Genomic DNA, 15,757 nt, shown 5'->3' with positions numbered 1-15,757 from the left:
TTCCTTCTATTGAGATATACAGGCTCTTTCATATTTTAGTTTTTTTTTTTTGTTGACTTGCCTTCAGCATTCTTGGCCAACAATTTCGGCTGGCTGTGGAATCCCTTTTATTAATAAAGGTGATTCTAAGTCATTGTTTTTTGTTTGATTTTGTGTCTTGCTATGCTTTTTCTAATCTGGAACGCTCTATTGATGCATATATCTAAACCGTACGTTAGTTCTCACTATTAACTTAAAAACTATAAAGAACCATGTTAATTGCTTCATATATTATAAAACGTACAATTTTTCAAACAAAAATATGATGATCGAGAGCAGACTGAATCCAATTAGGCCCGTCCATCCAAATTAAAGAAAGAATGTTCACAATCAAACTATATCGGGGTAACTTATGAGTTATGAGCCACCTTATTACAAGACAAGCAAATTGCTACATAAAAAAACAAACAAACTAAAGCCATTGGTCTAAAGGAACTTCATTAAGCCAGCCATTGGCTAGCTCAGGTTGTAAGAGAAGAGTGGAGTGAATTTTAGAGTCAAGTCATGGGTTCAAATAAAGTCCACTATTATTCAGATGAGATGTGATTTGCATGTGATGGTACACTAGCTCAGATGAGAAAAGTGCTTCTGGAAACATGTGACTTTTCAAAGGATCAACATTCAATATTGAACTGAAGATAGAAGAATACTACTTACCAATAATTAACAGTGATGACAATTATTAGAAAAAGCAAATTTCTTTTTGGGCCTATAATTAAGTGTCACCCTGCATGGATTGGAGAATAATAACTACAAGTGCAGGAAGTTTGGATTTTGTCATTCATAAATCTCATATTGTAATTTGCACTGCAAGCAATTTCTTTTACAGGGATTTAATTATAGGCCGGGGTGAGAGGGTGGAAATATTAGTTTTGATCCAATAAATTATGGCCGTACGTAATAAATGATTGATAATTAAAGAAATTCCTAACTATAGTTTGGACAACGAATTAAATTGAAATTGAAAAATTAATTAATTTTTTTTATAATTCTAGTTTTCATTTAAATTTATTAGACATTGCATTTTACCAATATAACTTTGAAAAGTTCTTCTAGGGTGGACTTTGGAAGTCATCATATATATCACTACTAAATGATTTAAAATAAGAGAGCAAAATCGTATGAACAAAAATAGGGATCGATATACTATTTGTACTCTCTAAAAAATTTCTTCCAATTTTTAAAAGAGTGCAAATAACAACATAATATAAATATATATTAAAAATAATTCTCTAACGATGATGTTTTTATTTTAAGAAAAGTAAGGATCGTCATGAGACTTATCATGCAATATAATCTCATGATTCAAATTGTTCAGATCTCTTTTTAAAGATTATCTTTATAAATTATTAGCCAAATATGAAATCCTTTAGTCATATAATTGTTGTCAAATAAATAAACAAATACAATTTATATAAATACATAAATCAAAATGATAATAATAAAATGATTACTGAATGATTTGAGATGCCCAATCCAAGAGCGAATATACACAATGTAGAAGTCAATTCACTCAAGCGGATCGAGAGATCTCCTTGTTATTTTTGTCAATCCACCTGCTTAGGGCTTAGAGTTTAATTTTTTCGATTTTAAGTTTACCGAAAACTTGTGATAAATTATTTTTGCATTTACTAAACATGTCAAATTTTCCATTGAGTTGCTCAATAGTCAAATATTTGCGTTGAATTATTTATTTTTTTCGGTCGAAAAATATTTGCGTCGAATTCAGATTGGTCGGTTTTTTATTTTTTGGGTCATAAATTGGTCGGTTCATCCGACCCAATATGTGGGTAATGTCACTCTTTTTTATCTTAGAGGGACATTTGGGCTTGAGCAAATTCGGTCCAGGACCTCATTTTTGTAATAGAGTTTTGGTCCTCAAACCCACATTACCCACTTGACCATTCCAGAGAGAGAGAGAGAGAAAGCCAAGGCCAAGACAAACAGAGCGAGCTTGAGCATTACCCTGTTGCTTGCTGATGCGAAATCAAAACCTCCAGGGACCAAGTAGTTGGTGAGAAGAGAGGGTATAAATCCTCAATTTCATTTTTCTCTCTTGCAATATTGGCTATGTATTTGTACTTTATCACTCACTATTTATCTTTTTTTTTTTTTTTCTACTTATTTTGGTTATCAGCAATTTACTTTTCTTTTTCCCTTGGGCTGCACTCTGAACTTGGATTTTTTTTGGTTTTCACTCTTTATGCATTAATCTCTTCTTGCCCACAAAAAACTGTATCGGGATTTCTCTCTTATGTGTACAAAATCTTCTTTTTCTTGGACCAAGATATAATCACTTTAATTATTTTCCTCAAAAGTTCTCTTTAATGAAGTGAATTTTGGGAACAATAGGTGAAAGAGGCGCTAAGAAGATGATTAAAAATGTGGGTTTTACAAATGAGGTTCAGAATGTGCCTGGTCTTCATTTTCTGTTAACTTGTTTTTGCCCCTTGTATATCTTTAGTTTAGACTATATGCTTGTATATGTTTGATTTTGAAACAAAGTTGGTTGTATGGACAAGCAATGAAACTATGCTTCAATGATTATCCCTCAAAAAATGATTGTTCTAAGGTGAAACTTTAATTGTTTTCTTCTTATTAGTTAAATGTGTTTGGAGATTTTGATTTTTAGACTATAATTGGCTTAGGAGATTGCAGATCTTACTTTGGATATGGGAGTATATACTTCTATATGGTAAGAGCGCCCAAGTTCTTCCTAACAATTTTGTTAGAGAAAAAAGATAAAAGTACTTACACCAGCTAGTTAAGATTTAAGCTGGTTATTAGTGCTTTTCTATTGTTTGTACCGATATGTAGTTAAAATGTAACCAGAACTCACATGTGGTGACTGTTTTGTTGCACATATCAATAATGCAAAGGATTGACCATTGTAGAAAAAGTTTCTTAGAATAACAGAAATCTGCTGGTCACTCCATGTTTCTCGTGAGGTGTGATTTCATTTATTTTGTGACCCAATTTGCAACAGTTACGTCAATGTATGTAGATTATTATTACTATTTCCAAGCCAAAAAGGAAACAATAGAACTAATTGGTACAATATCCAGTATGTATGGCAATCTATTGATGCTAACACTTTTGCTAATCATGTTTATCGGCAGATGCTATGATGTGTACAAGAAATGTTCATTAGTGTGTAATGCTTCAATGGAGTCTCTTGTAAGTTTCCCCAAGCTTTTCATTTTATGTTCTAAATCTTCTTTTCTTTGCCAATCTTAATTATTATGTCAGTTTCTGTTTCCATAGTTGAGACATAGAGCAGTAAGATTTCCTTTCTCTGCTGTTCTTCCTTTTGAGTTTGATACCTGCAATGACAATGTAACTGGACCACATAACTGTGATTTAATTCCATCAGTGTTTGTCCAGTAACACATTTGATTCTTTTGAGCATCAATAGTTTGTTAATTAAGGACATGGTATATAGAGAAAATCGAGAAATGTCATGTCATATGTTCAAAACGTTTTTGCTTTATTGTTTTCCTTTTTCAGTATCCTATTATTCTTCTATTCCTTAATGTTTCTTTTCTTTCAGGGTTCTGAAACAAGGACTCCTAGCAGGATTGGGGACCGATCAACCAGTGATGTTGTTGTGAGGATACGAACACAGGATGGCCGGGATGATAGGTTATATTGTCACTCCCACATACTCATGGAAAAGAGCAAGTATTTTTCTGACCGCCTCTCTGAAAATTGGCCGACATGTCAGATTCTTGACTCGCGCAACTGTGTTGAGGTTTACTGCCAAGAAACAGACTTTGACTACCATGTCAGTGTTCTCCGCCTGCTCTACGTCTTAATAGATGGCTCAATTGATGACATCTGGCATGGTGTAAAAAATTCCGTTGGCATTCTCCAGGTGGCTGTCAAGCTTGGATGCCCACAAATCATCACTGCTTGCGTAAACTACTTGGAAGCAGTCCCCTGGGAAGAATCTGAGGAGGAGGAGATTCTAAAAATCATACCACCCATGGGATCGCTAGCAGAGCCAGTTCTTGCCCGTCTCCAACCAGTCAATCAATCAGCCATCATAGGAATTTTTTTCTCAACCATCCGATTTGCCACATCATCCCCTCCTCCAATCATGAATGATCTCAAGACTTCAGCCCAGGAGCAGCTTGAGTACATGCTAACTGAAGATGATGATGTGCCTCTCTTAACAGTTGATGATGAGATAAAATCGGAGGTGAAAGATTGTATGAAGAGACTATTTGAAAGATTTAATAATCTATTAGAAGCTTTGTTATGTGAAATGGAATTATCTCCTAATGGAGGGAAGATGCAATCATTTCAATCGCTTTTATCAGATTTGTCATGGGCATGTCAGATATTAACTAAGTTGGAAATTATGAGGGAATTTGTCTGCAATTGGATGGATGCATCAGATAAAATAGTTAAGGTCGTAAAGCAAGCGAGTCCAACGGCTGAATTAATTGAGACAAAGCTCAAGGTTATTGAGGTGGCGGCAAAGATTCTAGAGGCAATAGGTTATGGCACCGTCATTTTGCCAACTGAAAAACGGCTTCATATGGTGAAGGTGTGGCTTCCTTTTGTGAGGGTTACAAAACCTCTGATTGATTCTGTCACAACTACTGGTGATGATGCTCCCACGCTAAAAATGGATAGTGAGCTGTTGCAGTCCTTGGAATCCACATTTGTTTCCATAATTCTTGCACTGCCATCAGCAGAGCAGGCAGAAATATTGACTGAATGGTTGGGAAATGAGCATATTCAATATCCTGACCTGACTGAAGCATTTGAGTTGTGGTGTTACAGATCCAAGGTTGCCAAAAGAAGACTATCAGTTATCGCGGTGAACCATGACAAGATCAATACACGTTGAGTCATTAACCTTTTTAAACGTTATTAGTAAGCTACCAAAATTTTTGAACACCCTTTCCTTAAACCAATGCATTTGCAAAAATCTGAGGAGAAAAGTAGACACCATGTTTAAGTTAGTAGAGCCTATTTTGAACTTGTTCCATGTAAATTTTGATTCTAGGATGTCATATGCCATGTGATTTATGATCCTGTAACTCCTGTTTTAATTGTAAACTCCTGTTTTAATTGTAAAAAATAGTAATTGTTGGAGTTCTTAATGTCACAGGTAACTGAAATCAAGGTGAGCGATCATGTATCCCCTGGGTTCGGTTTAGATTTGTAAGTATGAATACCTTATTTGAGTATAGATATGAGTGAGAACTTTCTTCATTTTGCTCTGGTGGAATGTGTTGTGCTGTGTTATGCTCTGGTGGGTGCACATGAGGTCCTAAAGCACATCTGAAGGATATTTGATTGAAATTTATGAGAGGGAATAGATTTACCAATTCAAAGTTGAAGTTTATTAGTGTAACTTTGTGCTCTTCTCAAAACACATAAAAAACTTTTATGCAATGCAACTCACCTAACAAACTTGAGGAAATCTTATTGATATTGGTATCCTTGACAGAGAAGAAATCTTAAAAGAACAAAAGGAAAAGCAAATGGGTTCTTTTAAGGTTATTGTATGTTATCTTAAAGAAACAATGTATTGCTTCCAAATAGACTTGCAACACATAGATTTGCTATTCTTGTTTTTTGTCTTATGCTTGTAGACTCTCTTTCTCAAACTAGAAGACACTTTTTCCCACATTCCATAAGCAGAGGACCTCTAAGAGGTCTCCGGCCACGTCAATTCCTGTTAATGTAATATAGAATTTCATAAAATTAAAATATTGCTAACTGTATTTTATACTTTTCCTTATTTGAATGGGATATGCACTGTCATACTGTAAGACTTATTCTTTAATAGACTTGCTTTCCAAGTCTATGGTTTTTAAATGATGTTACGTATACAAATTGGTTGTTATGGAGAAAAAATATAAATAAAACTTTTGTGTGTGTTGGCATCTTTATACATATTTTAATATTTCATATAGATAACATCAATTCACTTTTTATGTTACCAAACATTTTTATTTAGAAATTATTCATCCTGCTTTTGGAGAGATTTTTCGGTATAATCGATACACCACTATATGGTGTAATCAGAATATGTGTTATAATATGAGCGAATGTTATTAATACTATATCCTACTAATATAAACATATCATCTAATAATACCCTTACACGTTAAATTGGTTACACCACATGACGGTGTATCGGTTACATTAAAAAAATTCTCCTACTTTTGATATGACTGTTATGAAGAAAATCACCAATTAAGTTTTTGCAATCAATATAGCAAAAAAAAAAGTTTTTGTAATCAATATTTTCTAACATTTCCTTTCAATTAATAGTATACCTGATTCTTTCATTTTTCTTAATCACATAGTTAATCATAAATAAAATTTACTTCTTTTTTCTTTTATAGAAGTGGCATTATGGGTATCATAAATAACATAAATACTCACCTAAGTGACTTAATTTCATATACAAGTGAAGGATAATACATCTAAGGGCTGAATTCATTTAAATATCTAGTAGTTAAAACTATTGTATTAATCCAAGATTGTTTTAAAAAATTTCCCGCTTCATAGGGATTTTCTCAAAAATTTGGAGAAATTTTTTGTTTAATTTGTTTTGTTCTAGGTTTCTCATCTGTTTGTGTTATTGGATTTCGACTCTTGGGCTATATGGCCTTCGATGTGTTATTGGATTTTGACTCTTGGGCTATATGGCCTTCGATTAGGGTTTTACTCTCAGTATGTTGGCGTGGAGAACTTTCAAGCGATGGATCGATGTATATATATATATTGTTTTTTTTATTTCTCTTATCAGATACATTTCTCTCATCACGTGTAATGAAAAAGATAAACACATTGGTCACCCTTGTTTTTAATTGGTATGCCTAACATGTTAGTCTCTTTTATTTTTCTTTAATGTGGCCTAATAATGTGAATTATTATTTTTTCTGGAATCCTTTTAGAATTATCTCAATTGGATTATATTTCGGAGTGGTCCTCCAATTCTTAAAGATGGATTCTACAATTAATGGCGTTGCCTCATCATAAACGTCATTATTGTCAAATTAGTTTTTATTGTTCTTCTAAATACATACATATATATAGGAGTGTTCTAAAACTAACTGATTAGTAAATTAATACGAAGCTAACTATGCTTTTGGGACCACCACATAACTAATCTCATAATCCGAACCGTCAATTATTTAGGTCATACTTCAAAGATCATCATTGCAAAAAATTAACTAAATTGAAAATTATGTAGTAATCTAATTCAGATCAAATAAATAGACGATCAATGTTTTCAATAAAAGCATAGAAATAATTGTTTTTATAATCAAATGACTAAATGACTTCCGATTTTGGAGATTTTTTTACAGGAATGATCTTTGAAGTAGGGCCTAAAAGATAGACGATGCAGATTTTAAGATTACATTGTGCAGTGGGCCCAATATAGTAGTTAGTTTTATATTAACTTACTAACAAGTTAGTTTTAGAGCATTCTTGATATATATATATATATATATATTAATTTTCATGATGTAGGTTCTATTCTCACCAAGTGCAATTTCTTTAGAAAAAATCATAGAAAAGGTAAATTCATTCTTTTCGGTTTTCAGAAAAAGAAACAAAATCTTTTAATTGATTTATTGCGAATCAATATGCATACGTTTTCTTGGTTTCTCTAATTCTTGGAAGCTGAGGAATTGAATTGAATTAGTATGCACATATTCCTTTTCATTGTATAATTTTGCTGATTAAGTTGACATGCATGCACGTAATATACATTTTACCAAATAGTCATGGACTCATGCCCACATGCAAGTTTTTATTATTTTAGTTGAGTTGATACCTATCACCATAAATCTATTATTGACAAATAAATAAATAAATGAAGTACACATTGACATATTCCCAATTACTTAATATCAATATATATTGGTATACCCATGCCAATTAAACTAAAGTTTACACCAATCCATCTATCCATCTTCAAAACTTACAAAATAATATACAATCTCAACCATATGCTCTCAAATCCTAAGCTGTAGTCTAAGATCTGAAATGGTTCTATGCAGAAGTATATACCTATACTAAGTAAATTCTTCTTTCTTTACACTACCATATGCATTAATCCCTTGTGGATTATCCCTACTATTTAGAGGGCATAGAAAGAAATATTGGGAAGAAGAAGACCCCTGAAGCACAATTCATGACAATTAATGTACGTCTATGATCCATGTCACCCTTTCTTCAAGGTCGATCTTCTTCATTATTTGCATCAATATCAGGCCACAAAGTCTGGCAACAATTGTGCTACGAACCTCTTTCGGTTCTGAATGTCAATGCTCTCAAATGCAGCTGCAGAAGAGTGGGGAGCTGGAGTGTTTATTGCACCAAATTGGTCATTTGCTTCTCCAATGTCTAGTCTTCTCCCCAGTTGAATGTTTTGGTTGGGGAGAAAATTTTGATGATGATGGGCTGCAGATAAGGAGAGGTTTTCACAGTGAGGAAGGCCAAGAGTGAGAGAGACCCCATTGCCTGAGAACCTTGGTGTGAATTGGTCTGCATCAAACCTGCCAATTTCAGCAATTGGGTATTGCCCAAAGTTTCCAATGAAGTTGGTCTGGCTTCCCATGAATGAGTACCCATCTCTGCCCTGCCTCTCATCCCCAAATTTCATAGAAAGTTGCTCATGATTGTTTACCTCTTGAGTCTTGACATCCATATTCATACATGGGACAGTAGTACTATTATTGGGGGACTGCATAATGTCAGTGTTCCTATGCTTCTTGGGACTACCCTGTGTGATACCATCCAATTCCGATGACCCAATGAGGCTGAATCCGGACTGGTTCCGGACAATGTTTGTCGGAGATGTTGATGCTGTGGACATTGACATTGCTGGTGGAGCATTTGAATTGTCTTGTTTTGAATTGAAATTACTTGTGGTTTGATTATTCTCAGTAGCAGGACTCCTCTCTTGTTGAGGAGCTGTGGACTTTGATGCAGAATCCTCATTGCTCTTGCTCATTTTGTCAGATGATCCATTCTGTTCTTGCTCCTTGATTTCCTCATTGTACATTTCCTCCACCATTGGCTTCCACAGCCGAACTCGAGCATTTATAAACCAATTCGAAACCTGCATAATCAACACTCAAACTTATCAACACAATAATGTCCACAAGGGAGTACACCAACGAATGCAGAATGCGTTATGTTAGAGACACCAAAATCAGTACTCCCAAATTTCCCAATCTTAATTGATATGTTGCGTTATTTGCCACATCATTTGTTGACCAAAATTCTAAAAAAGATATGGGAAAAGTGTGAAGACTTGAGTACCTGACTCCTAGTAAGCCCAGTTTGTTTTGCAAGCATTTGCTTGTCTGAATCCTTGGGATAACTGAAACCAAAAATTCAATCAAATTCTTAGCATAAAGTGAGAAATTTCTTCAACATTGAAACATGAACCCAACAATACAAATGGGATTCTGAAAATTATGGCAATGCTTACGGGTGGAGGAAGTGCTCGAAAAGCCAAGCGCGAAGAACAGAAACAGATCTTTCGGGCAATCCTCTCTGGGGTCTCCAAGCATTGTGCTGGATCATTCCCAACTGTTGGAGAGCTCGTTGCTGCCGAAGCTGATGGTCCACATATTTGAGCCTTGAGCCTTCAATCTTGCCTCCGGCGCAGTCTTCGTCTCCTAAGCTCTTGTTTGCAGCTCGAATTTGGTTCGTGATTGCATCTTTCAAGCACCTGAATTGCTTGGAGATTGTTTGGAGTGCAAGAGCAGTGTATGTTCTAGCCGAACCAATTCCAGCTGCTTGCTCGAAAGATGAAATCACCATTTGCATCTGCCGGTGGTACTGTCTATACCTTTGATCCACCTAACAAATAGATAAACAAAAATGAATTGAATTATCTCGGAGCCCTCTGTTCCTAGCATGTGAGGCATTGAAGCACATTTCTGTCAATTAATTTGATTTCTCAACATCTTTGTTCGTAGAAAAACTCAATCTAAGTCTTTGTCAAATAGCATGTCATGTTATGTTTTGAGATTATCAATTTTACTTATTGAAAGTGATATCTGATGAGAAAGTTTACCCAAGAAATCACACTCCAATTCAATTGAGAAACGAAACCATGTTTCACATCCTATATTCATGAAACTTGAGCAAATTAACAAACAACTACCCAACAACGTACACATGATATACAATTATATATACATACCTCTTCAAGCATGGTGATGAGCTTTCCCTTCTTCATTTGAATTTCCTGCCTCTCTGCTGTGCTTAGCTCTGCAGCACGCTTATTCCCACTGGCTTCAGTGGCGCCTAAGGAACCATCTCCGGTGGCTGCCGCCGCCATGGACGACTCAGCCATCCCTTTGCTCTGCTGCCCATTACCCTTCTTGGGAAGCTCAGTCCTGATCCCATTCCCCACGTTCACAACCTCGTCCAGAAGCTCCTGCGCAGCCTTCAAGTACTTGGAGCTCAGCAGCACGCTCTGCATACCCGAAACCCCATTGGTTACACCAGAAGCCGACGAAGTGGACCCGCTCGAAACCCGTATGTCTTCTCCTGACGACGGGACTTCCCGCTCGGCCCCACGGAAGGACCCAAACCCCGGCTGCTGAGAGGACAGGCTCAGGGATAGGCCCTGCTGGGCGCGTGGGGTGTCACGCGCCGCCGTAGAGTCGATCGAGTTCCATAGCGTGTACTGAGTCTGAATGCGTGGCATGAAGGCATGCAGGGAGGAGATGTCGTGGTGTGGATGATGCATGGACTGCGAATTGTTGGGGTCTTGGCCGGACACAGCTGTCGGCAGGGGGATGCCGACAAATTGTTGGGTGTGGGAGGGCGGCGCGTGGGAGAGGTTGGTGGGATGATGGGTGAACGAATTGGAGGCGGAGTTGAGGAAGATGAGGTTGGTAGCGGCGGAGGGTTGTTGTTGCGGCGGTGGAGTGTCGGAGTATTGGACGTAGCCGCCGGGGTTCATGAGTACGAGAGTCTGTAAGCCGTCAGGTGATTGGATTTCGGAGTTGCCATGAAAATACGTCGCCATCGATGGATCGATTGTGAGAAATTGAAATTATATTTGCTGATGAGTCTGAGTCTGAGGGTTACTTCACTGAAAACAGACTACGTTAGTATAAAGCCTTTCAGCCTTCACATCATACACACCAACACTCCATAGAAACAAACACAGTACACACCGACATCAACACGCCACTCTCTCTCTCTCTCTCTCTCTCTTTCTACCATGCAAATATGTAACTATTTGTCTGAATTATGTGATCAATGTCCAATAATTGAGGAAGTGATTGGATAGGTAGGAAATTCAGAGTGACTGATTGTATATGGTCTTAATTTCTTACAAAAAGTTTGGGAAGATGAATATTCAACAACTAATATCAAAAGCTAGCAACGAAAAAAAACCCATGAGCAAAAACTGACGAAAATTGATTGACACAGTCAAATCCAAAGTTTAGAAGAAGATTGACTTTCTGGGTTTTTTCCTCATATCTTATATCAAGCAGCTTAGATTTTACTGCTTAGAGAAGTAAAAAAGCTAGAAAGGGAGAGAGAGTAGGATATGGGACTATGTTGGCTTTATATAGAGATAAGGAGATATGGAAAGAGAGAGAGAGAGATGTACAGTGATTGAGAAAGAGAGAGAGAGAGAGTGATGAAAGGAATTGATTATAGTATTAGTTAATAATATTGGTACCTGCTGCTGTTGCTGCTGCTGGTGTGATGGAAATCTGATGAGTCTGCACGTGCTTCATGATCATCTCTGCACTGCAAAGGAAAGAAGAATTTCACTAACAATGACACAAAACCCATCAAAATTTGGGAGAGAGAAAGACAGAGAATTAAGAAAGAGAGAGAGAAATGAGCAACCAATTAACAGTTATAGCTAAAATACATGGGGAGCTAGCTAGAGAGAAGGGCCATACATACATAAAAAGAGAATTAAGCACCAAACACACCCACCTGTCAATATATGCATATGATCTGTATATCTATCTATAGCTATGGGATGATATTATGATTTTATTCACTCACTCCTAAACTCCCTTCCCTTCACATGTAATATAGGAAAGCCCCTCTCTGTCAGACTCCAACTCTCTGCAACCCACCCCCACTCAAAAGGAAAAAGAAAAGGAGAGTACTAAAGAGTTAAAAAGGCTGAGAAAAAGATACCCATCTTTATTCACCTCATTATCCACACATTTATTATTACCACCATATATATTTTTTTTTTCAATTTTCTTCATCAACAAATATTAAAATTTACTTCTGAGATACATATAATTGTTCTTAATTAGTTTTCAATTTTCTACCTTATCTCTTTTATGGCTTTTTGGGGTGAAGTACCTGCGAATAGATCAAAAACAGGAGAGAACTTGTGATTTGATTTGACCCTAGCTCCCTTTTCAAATCATTTGATGCAGCCAAGCAAGGCACCCCTTTGATGAGAAACAAAGAACTTTTTCAGAGAGAGAGAGAGAGAGAGAGAGAGAGAGAGAGAGAGATATAGATAGATAGATAGATGGATAGATGGAAATGGGTCTGTGTTAACAAAAATTATATGTGTATAATAAATTTATTTCAAAGTTTGTCAGAAGCATACAAACAGCTGAAAAACGAGGAAACGTCTCCTTCCCACCAAGGCTTAATAAAAAAAGGTGAGAGAAGGAAGACGATGAAGAAGAGGGGTGTGTGGACTGTGGAGGGTCCTATTCTTCAATTCAATATTAAATATCTGCTTGTCTTTTTCATATTATAATTAACTATTTTATCATATTTTTTCTTTTTGATATTTTTTGTGGTTGGATTCCAGAGTTTGAAGATAAAGCAATTAAATTGGTAAGGAACACAGGACCAACCACCATAACACCAACTTTAATGCTTATGAAGTTAATATGTGTTTGTCTTTATTATTTGCCCCACATATAAAGTATATGTATGGGAGCATATACATACATATTATCCTATACATGCATGAGTAGTGGAAGCTTGAAAAGTTGGCTATTAATCCATAATTCTTTCCTATAAAAATTAATTAATGTTAAAAAAATTCTATATATGCATGCTTCATAATTGAAAAGAAAAAAAAATTATCTTGAGGGTTCGAATGCTCCAATCACTAACATGCATTATGTGTTATAGACTTATAGATTGTCAATTACAATCATATTTTTGGACTTTTAAGGTTTTTTTAACTAATTGTATGCATGTGTTAATTTCGTGTATATATGTGTCTACTAACATTCTACAAGTAACCTATAACAAAAAATTCATTCACATGACCTATATATCTTTTTGACGTAATTTCCAAACATAATTAATTAACAATTACATTGATGTGGATTCGAACACTAGCTTGTGTCAAACACTTACGATAAGCGCTCAAACATTAGATGAAATTTATCCCAACACTTCAAAATTAAGTGGATCAAGTTGTTCTTTTTTTTTTTTTTTTTTTGGAGAGATGTGTGGCTCATGAACTCACTCAATTTTCATTCTCTATCGCTTATACTTTGGTTTAGATGGAGAAGGCTTCATCTTGGTTGTATCCTAGTCTCTACTAGTGCCACAATTCTATATTTCAGTCATTTCGTATCAAAAGAAAATATTTTATCCAACCCACCACTAACTCACTCAAGAGTGTGCATATATATGCAGTAATGATCGATCACTCGCTCACCGTAAAGCAAGAAATTTCATACTCAACTAAACACTCATCGATTAATTTCAATGATCGGAACTGTTCATATTTTAGGGCAACATTCAAATATCACTCTTATAAAAAAATTAGTCAAATCAGAAATTATTTAGCTAATATATTACTGTCAACATCATTTACCCATTTATCTTGCGAACTATATTTTTCTGCACAGTTTGGATGACCAAACAATTACGGATTTGGCTATTTTTTACAGGGACAACCTTTAAGAAGGGACCTAAGAAATGGATAGTCCCGATCATTAAACTTCCCGCTCTGTGGTTGCTAGCTAGATAGTTAGGTGAGCGTGGAATTTCCCGCTCTATGGTGAGCGAATGATCATTTATGTATATATACTATACAAAGGAGCCTCTAAAGCTAACCAGTTAGTAAGATAATACGACCCTAACCACCTTTTTTGGGCCCACAATACAACGTGATTTCATAATCCGAACCATTCAATTTTTAGATCCTCATTCAATAATCAACCCTATAAAAAATCAACTAAATCGGAAATCATTTAATCAAACTATTAGTATGCTAATTGTACTAAAAAAATGGATGAACACACTTTTTTGATAAAACATTGAAATGATTGGGATGACAATCAAACAGCTAATAATTTTCAATTTGGTTAATTTTTTGCATAGTTGATCTTTGAATGAGGATCTAAAAATTGAATAATTTGGATTATAAGATCACATTGTGTAATAGGCTTAAATGGTTGGTTAGCGCCATATTATCTTACTAAGTGGTTAGTTCTAGAGCATTTTTGATACTATACATATATACATATATATGATTGAACATTCTAAAAGCATTGTATGGGGAATTAACCCGTTTTATAAAATAAAATAAAAGGTATTATTTTTTATCTGAATAAGAGGTAAAAGTATTTTGTTTTACCACTTTTTTTTTCTCTTTTTAAAAAATAAAATAGAATAAAAATCCCTGCTTTCTTTGTTGAACTGCCTCTTAAGGGAGCTTCAAAGGCTCCTTAATTGCTCATTAAAAATTCGTTACAATATGAACTAGAATGATCGTATGGTGGTTTAGCAAAAAAAATAAAAAATGAATGGCGGCATGCATATATTCAAAAGAGAGTAAATGAAGTTGACCAAACAAACCCTATAAAAAAAATTATTAATAATAATAAGGGTACAAAAATAATAGCAATTAAATTAGTTTAAATAATTAATTACCCGGCCTTTCACTCAATAAGAAGGCAGTACACCCTGAAAGGACAGAAAACAACTGATTAATTAATTATTCTGACCAAAAAACCTTATTTTAGATTTCACAAGCCTTAATTTCATGAAGAAGTTTTCCATCACCATCTGTAACAATGATGGCCGGTATCAGAATGAACTGCGACAAACTTTAAAGTTCCTGATGTTAATAGGACAGCCCCCCTTTCCTTTCCTCTTTTTTTTTTTTCTAATGAAAAAAACATCGGCATTCATGTTCACAATCAGGAAAACAATGTGATGTGGGCAGCTATGAATATATAAATATATAGGTCTTTGCATAGTGAAAGTAACAGGCTTTTTTTTTTTTTTTTTTGTGATCAATTGTCATCTACCAAAATCAATATCAATGAGAGTGGTATTAATTTTTCCCTACTTATTCCTATGAATCTATGATTGAATCATAAAAATAAATACCAAACTTTTTTTTTGGCCATAACTAATAGCAAACTTTCAAATCCATGAATCTGCAGCATGCATGAGTGCATGACACCAATTAATTGTTTATTTTCTATCTCTGCTCAAACAAAAGCCCCCTTACATAAAGTGTGCTTAGCTATCTCATTCATGAAGTACTACCTAATTGGTCATGTCCTTCACGTATGACAACATATACGCTATGGAAAAAGGCTCAGTCAATCAAGTTGCAGACAAAACAGTCCAGTGGGTTAAAGAAAATTACGCAACAGGATATATTGTATACCCACCATATATCTACTAAATTCTTCCTTAATCTTAACAAAAACAGTTTAATTGTAACACAAATCAATCCAAC

The 15,757-nt window shown here is 35.2% G+C and overlaps 2 protein-coding genes across 15 annotated transcripts; one reads left to right on the top strand and one right to left on the bottom strand.

The window, feature by feature from the left end:
• The first annotated feature begins 1,931 nt into the window (after positions 1-1,931).
• On the top strand, positions 1,932-5,631 carry LOC147282177 (BTB/POZ domain-containing protein). 4 transcript variants are annotated; one of them, XM_086248006.1, is made up of 4 exons: positions 1,932-2,066; positions 3,159-3,216; positions 3,590-4,892; positions 5,162-5,631. In XM_086248006.1, exons 2-4 carry the CDS (start codon positions 3,205-3,207, stop codon positions 5,167-5,169), a joined length of 1,323 nt encoding a protein of 440 aa, XP_086104132.1. In that variant the 5' UTR covers positions 1,932-2,066; positions 3,159-3,204; the 3' UTR covers positions 5,170-5,631. The 4 variants fall into 4 exon arrangements, with proteins under 4 accessions (XP_086104132.1, XP_086104133.1, XP_086104131.1 ...); XM_086248007.1 differs by having other exon boundaries at positions 1,967-2,053; XM_086248005.1 differs by lacking the exon at positions 1,932-2,066 and having other exon boundaries at positions 3,145-3,216; positions 5,162-5,214; positions 5,294-5,631.
• Positions 5,632-7,906: 2,275 nt separating this feature from the next.
• On the bottom strand, positions 7,907-12,696 carry BLH1 (BEL1-like homeodomain 1). 11 transcript variants are annotated; one of them, XM_086246739.1, is made up of 7 exons: positions 12,641-12,696; positions 12,385-12,476; positions 11,735-11,805; positions 10,235-11,134; positions 9,515-9,888; positions 9,343-9,403; positions 7,907-9,139 (listed from the first exon to the last, which is right to left on the bottom strand). In XM_086246739.1, exons 4-7 carry the CDS (start codon positions 11,066-11,068, stop codon positions 8,285-8,287), a joined length of 2,124 nt encoding a protein of 707 aa, XP_086102865.1. In that variant the 5' UTR covers positions 11,069-11,134; positions 11,735-11,805; positions 12,385-12,476; positions 12,641-12,696; the 3' UTR covers positions 7,907-8,284. The 11 variants fall into 11 exon arrangements, with proteins under 11 accessions (XP_086102865.1, XP_086102873.1, XP_086102867.1 ...); XM_086246747.1 differs by lacking the exon at positions 12,641-12,696 and having other exon boundaries at positions 10,235-11,145; positions 12,351-12,591; XM_086246741.1 differs by lacking the exon at positions 12,641-12,696 and having other exon boundaries at positions 12,351-12,591.
• Positions 12,697-15,757: the final 3,061 nt, after the last annotated feature.

This window comes from Dryas octopetala, chromosome 6 (assembly GCF_963921425.1).
Source record: "Dryas octopetala chromosome 6, drDryOcto1.1, whole genome shotgun sequence".
In the NCBI taxonomy this organism is placed as follows: domain Eukaryota; kingdom Viridiplantae; phylum Streptophyta; class Magnoliopsida; order Rosales; family Rosaceae; genus Dryas; species Dryas octopetala.
This window is presented reverse-complemented; position numbering and strand designations above follow the sequence as displayed.

What these genes read in the sequence shown, in the direction of transcription:
- LOC147282177 (XM_086248005.1), top strand. Translation starts at nt 3,145, where the DNA reads ATGTTTATCGGCAGATGCTATGATGTGTACAAGAAATGTTCATTAGTG. An exon ending in ATGCTTCAATGGAGTCTCTT is followed by an intron (nt 3,217 to 3,589) that starts GTAAGTTTCCCC and finishes CTTTTCTTTCAG; the next exon opens with GGTTCTGAAACAAGGACTCC.
- BLH1 (XM_086246739.1), bottom strand. Translation starts at nt 11,068, where the DNA reads ATGGCGACGTATTTTCATGGCAACTCCGAAATCCAATCACCTGACGGC. An exon ending in TCATCACCATGCTTGAAGAG is followed by an intron (nt 9,889 to 10,234) that starts GTATGTATATAT and finishes TCTATTTGTTAG; the next exon opens with GTGGATCAAAGGTATAGACA. An exon ending in CTGGGCTTACTAGGAGTCAG is followed by an intron (nt 9,140 to 9,342) that starts GTACTCAAGTCT and finishes TTGATTATGCAG; the next exon opens with GTTTCGAATTGGTTTATAAA.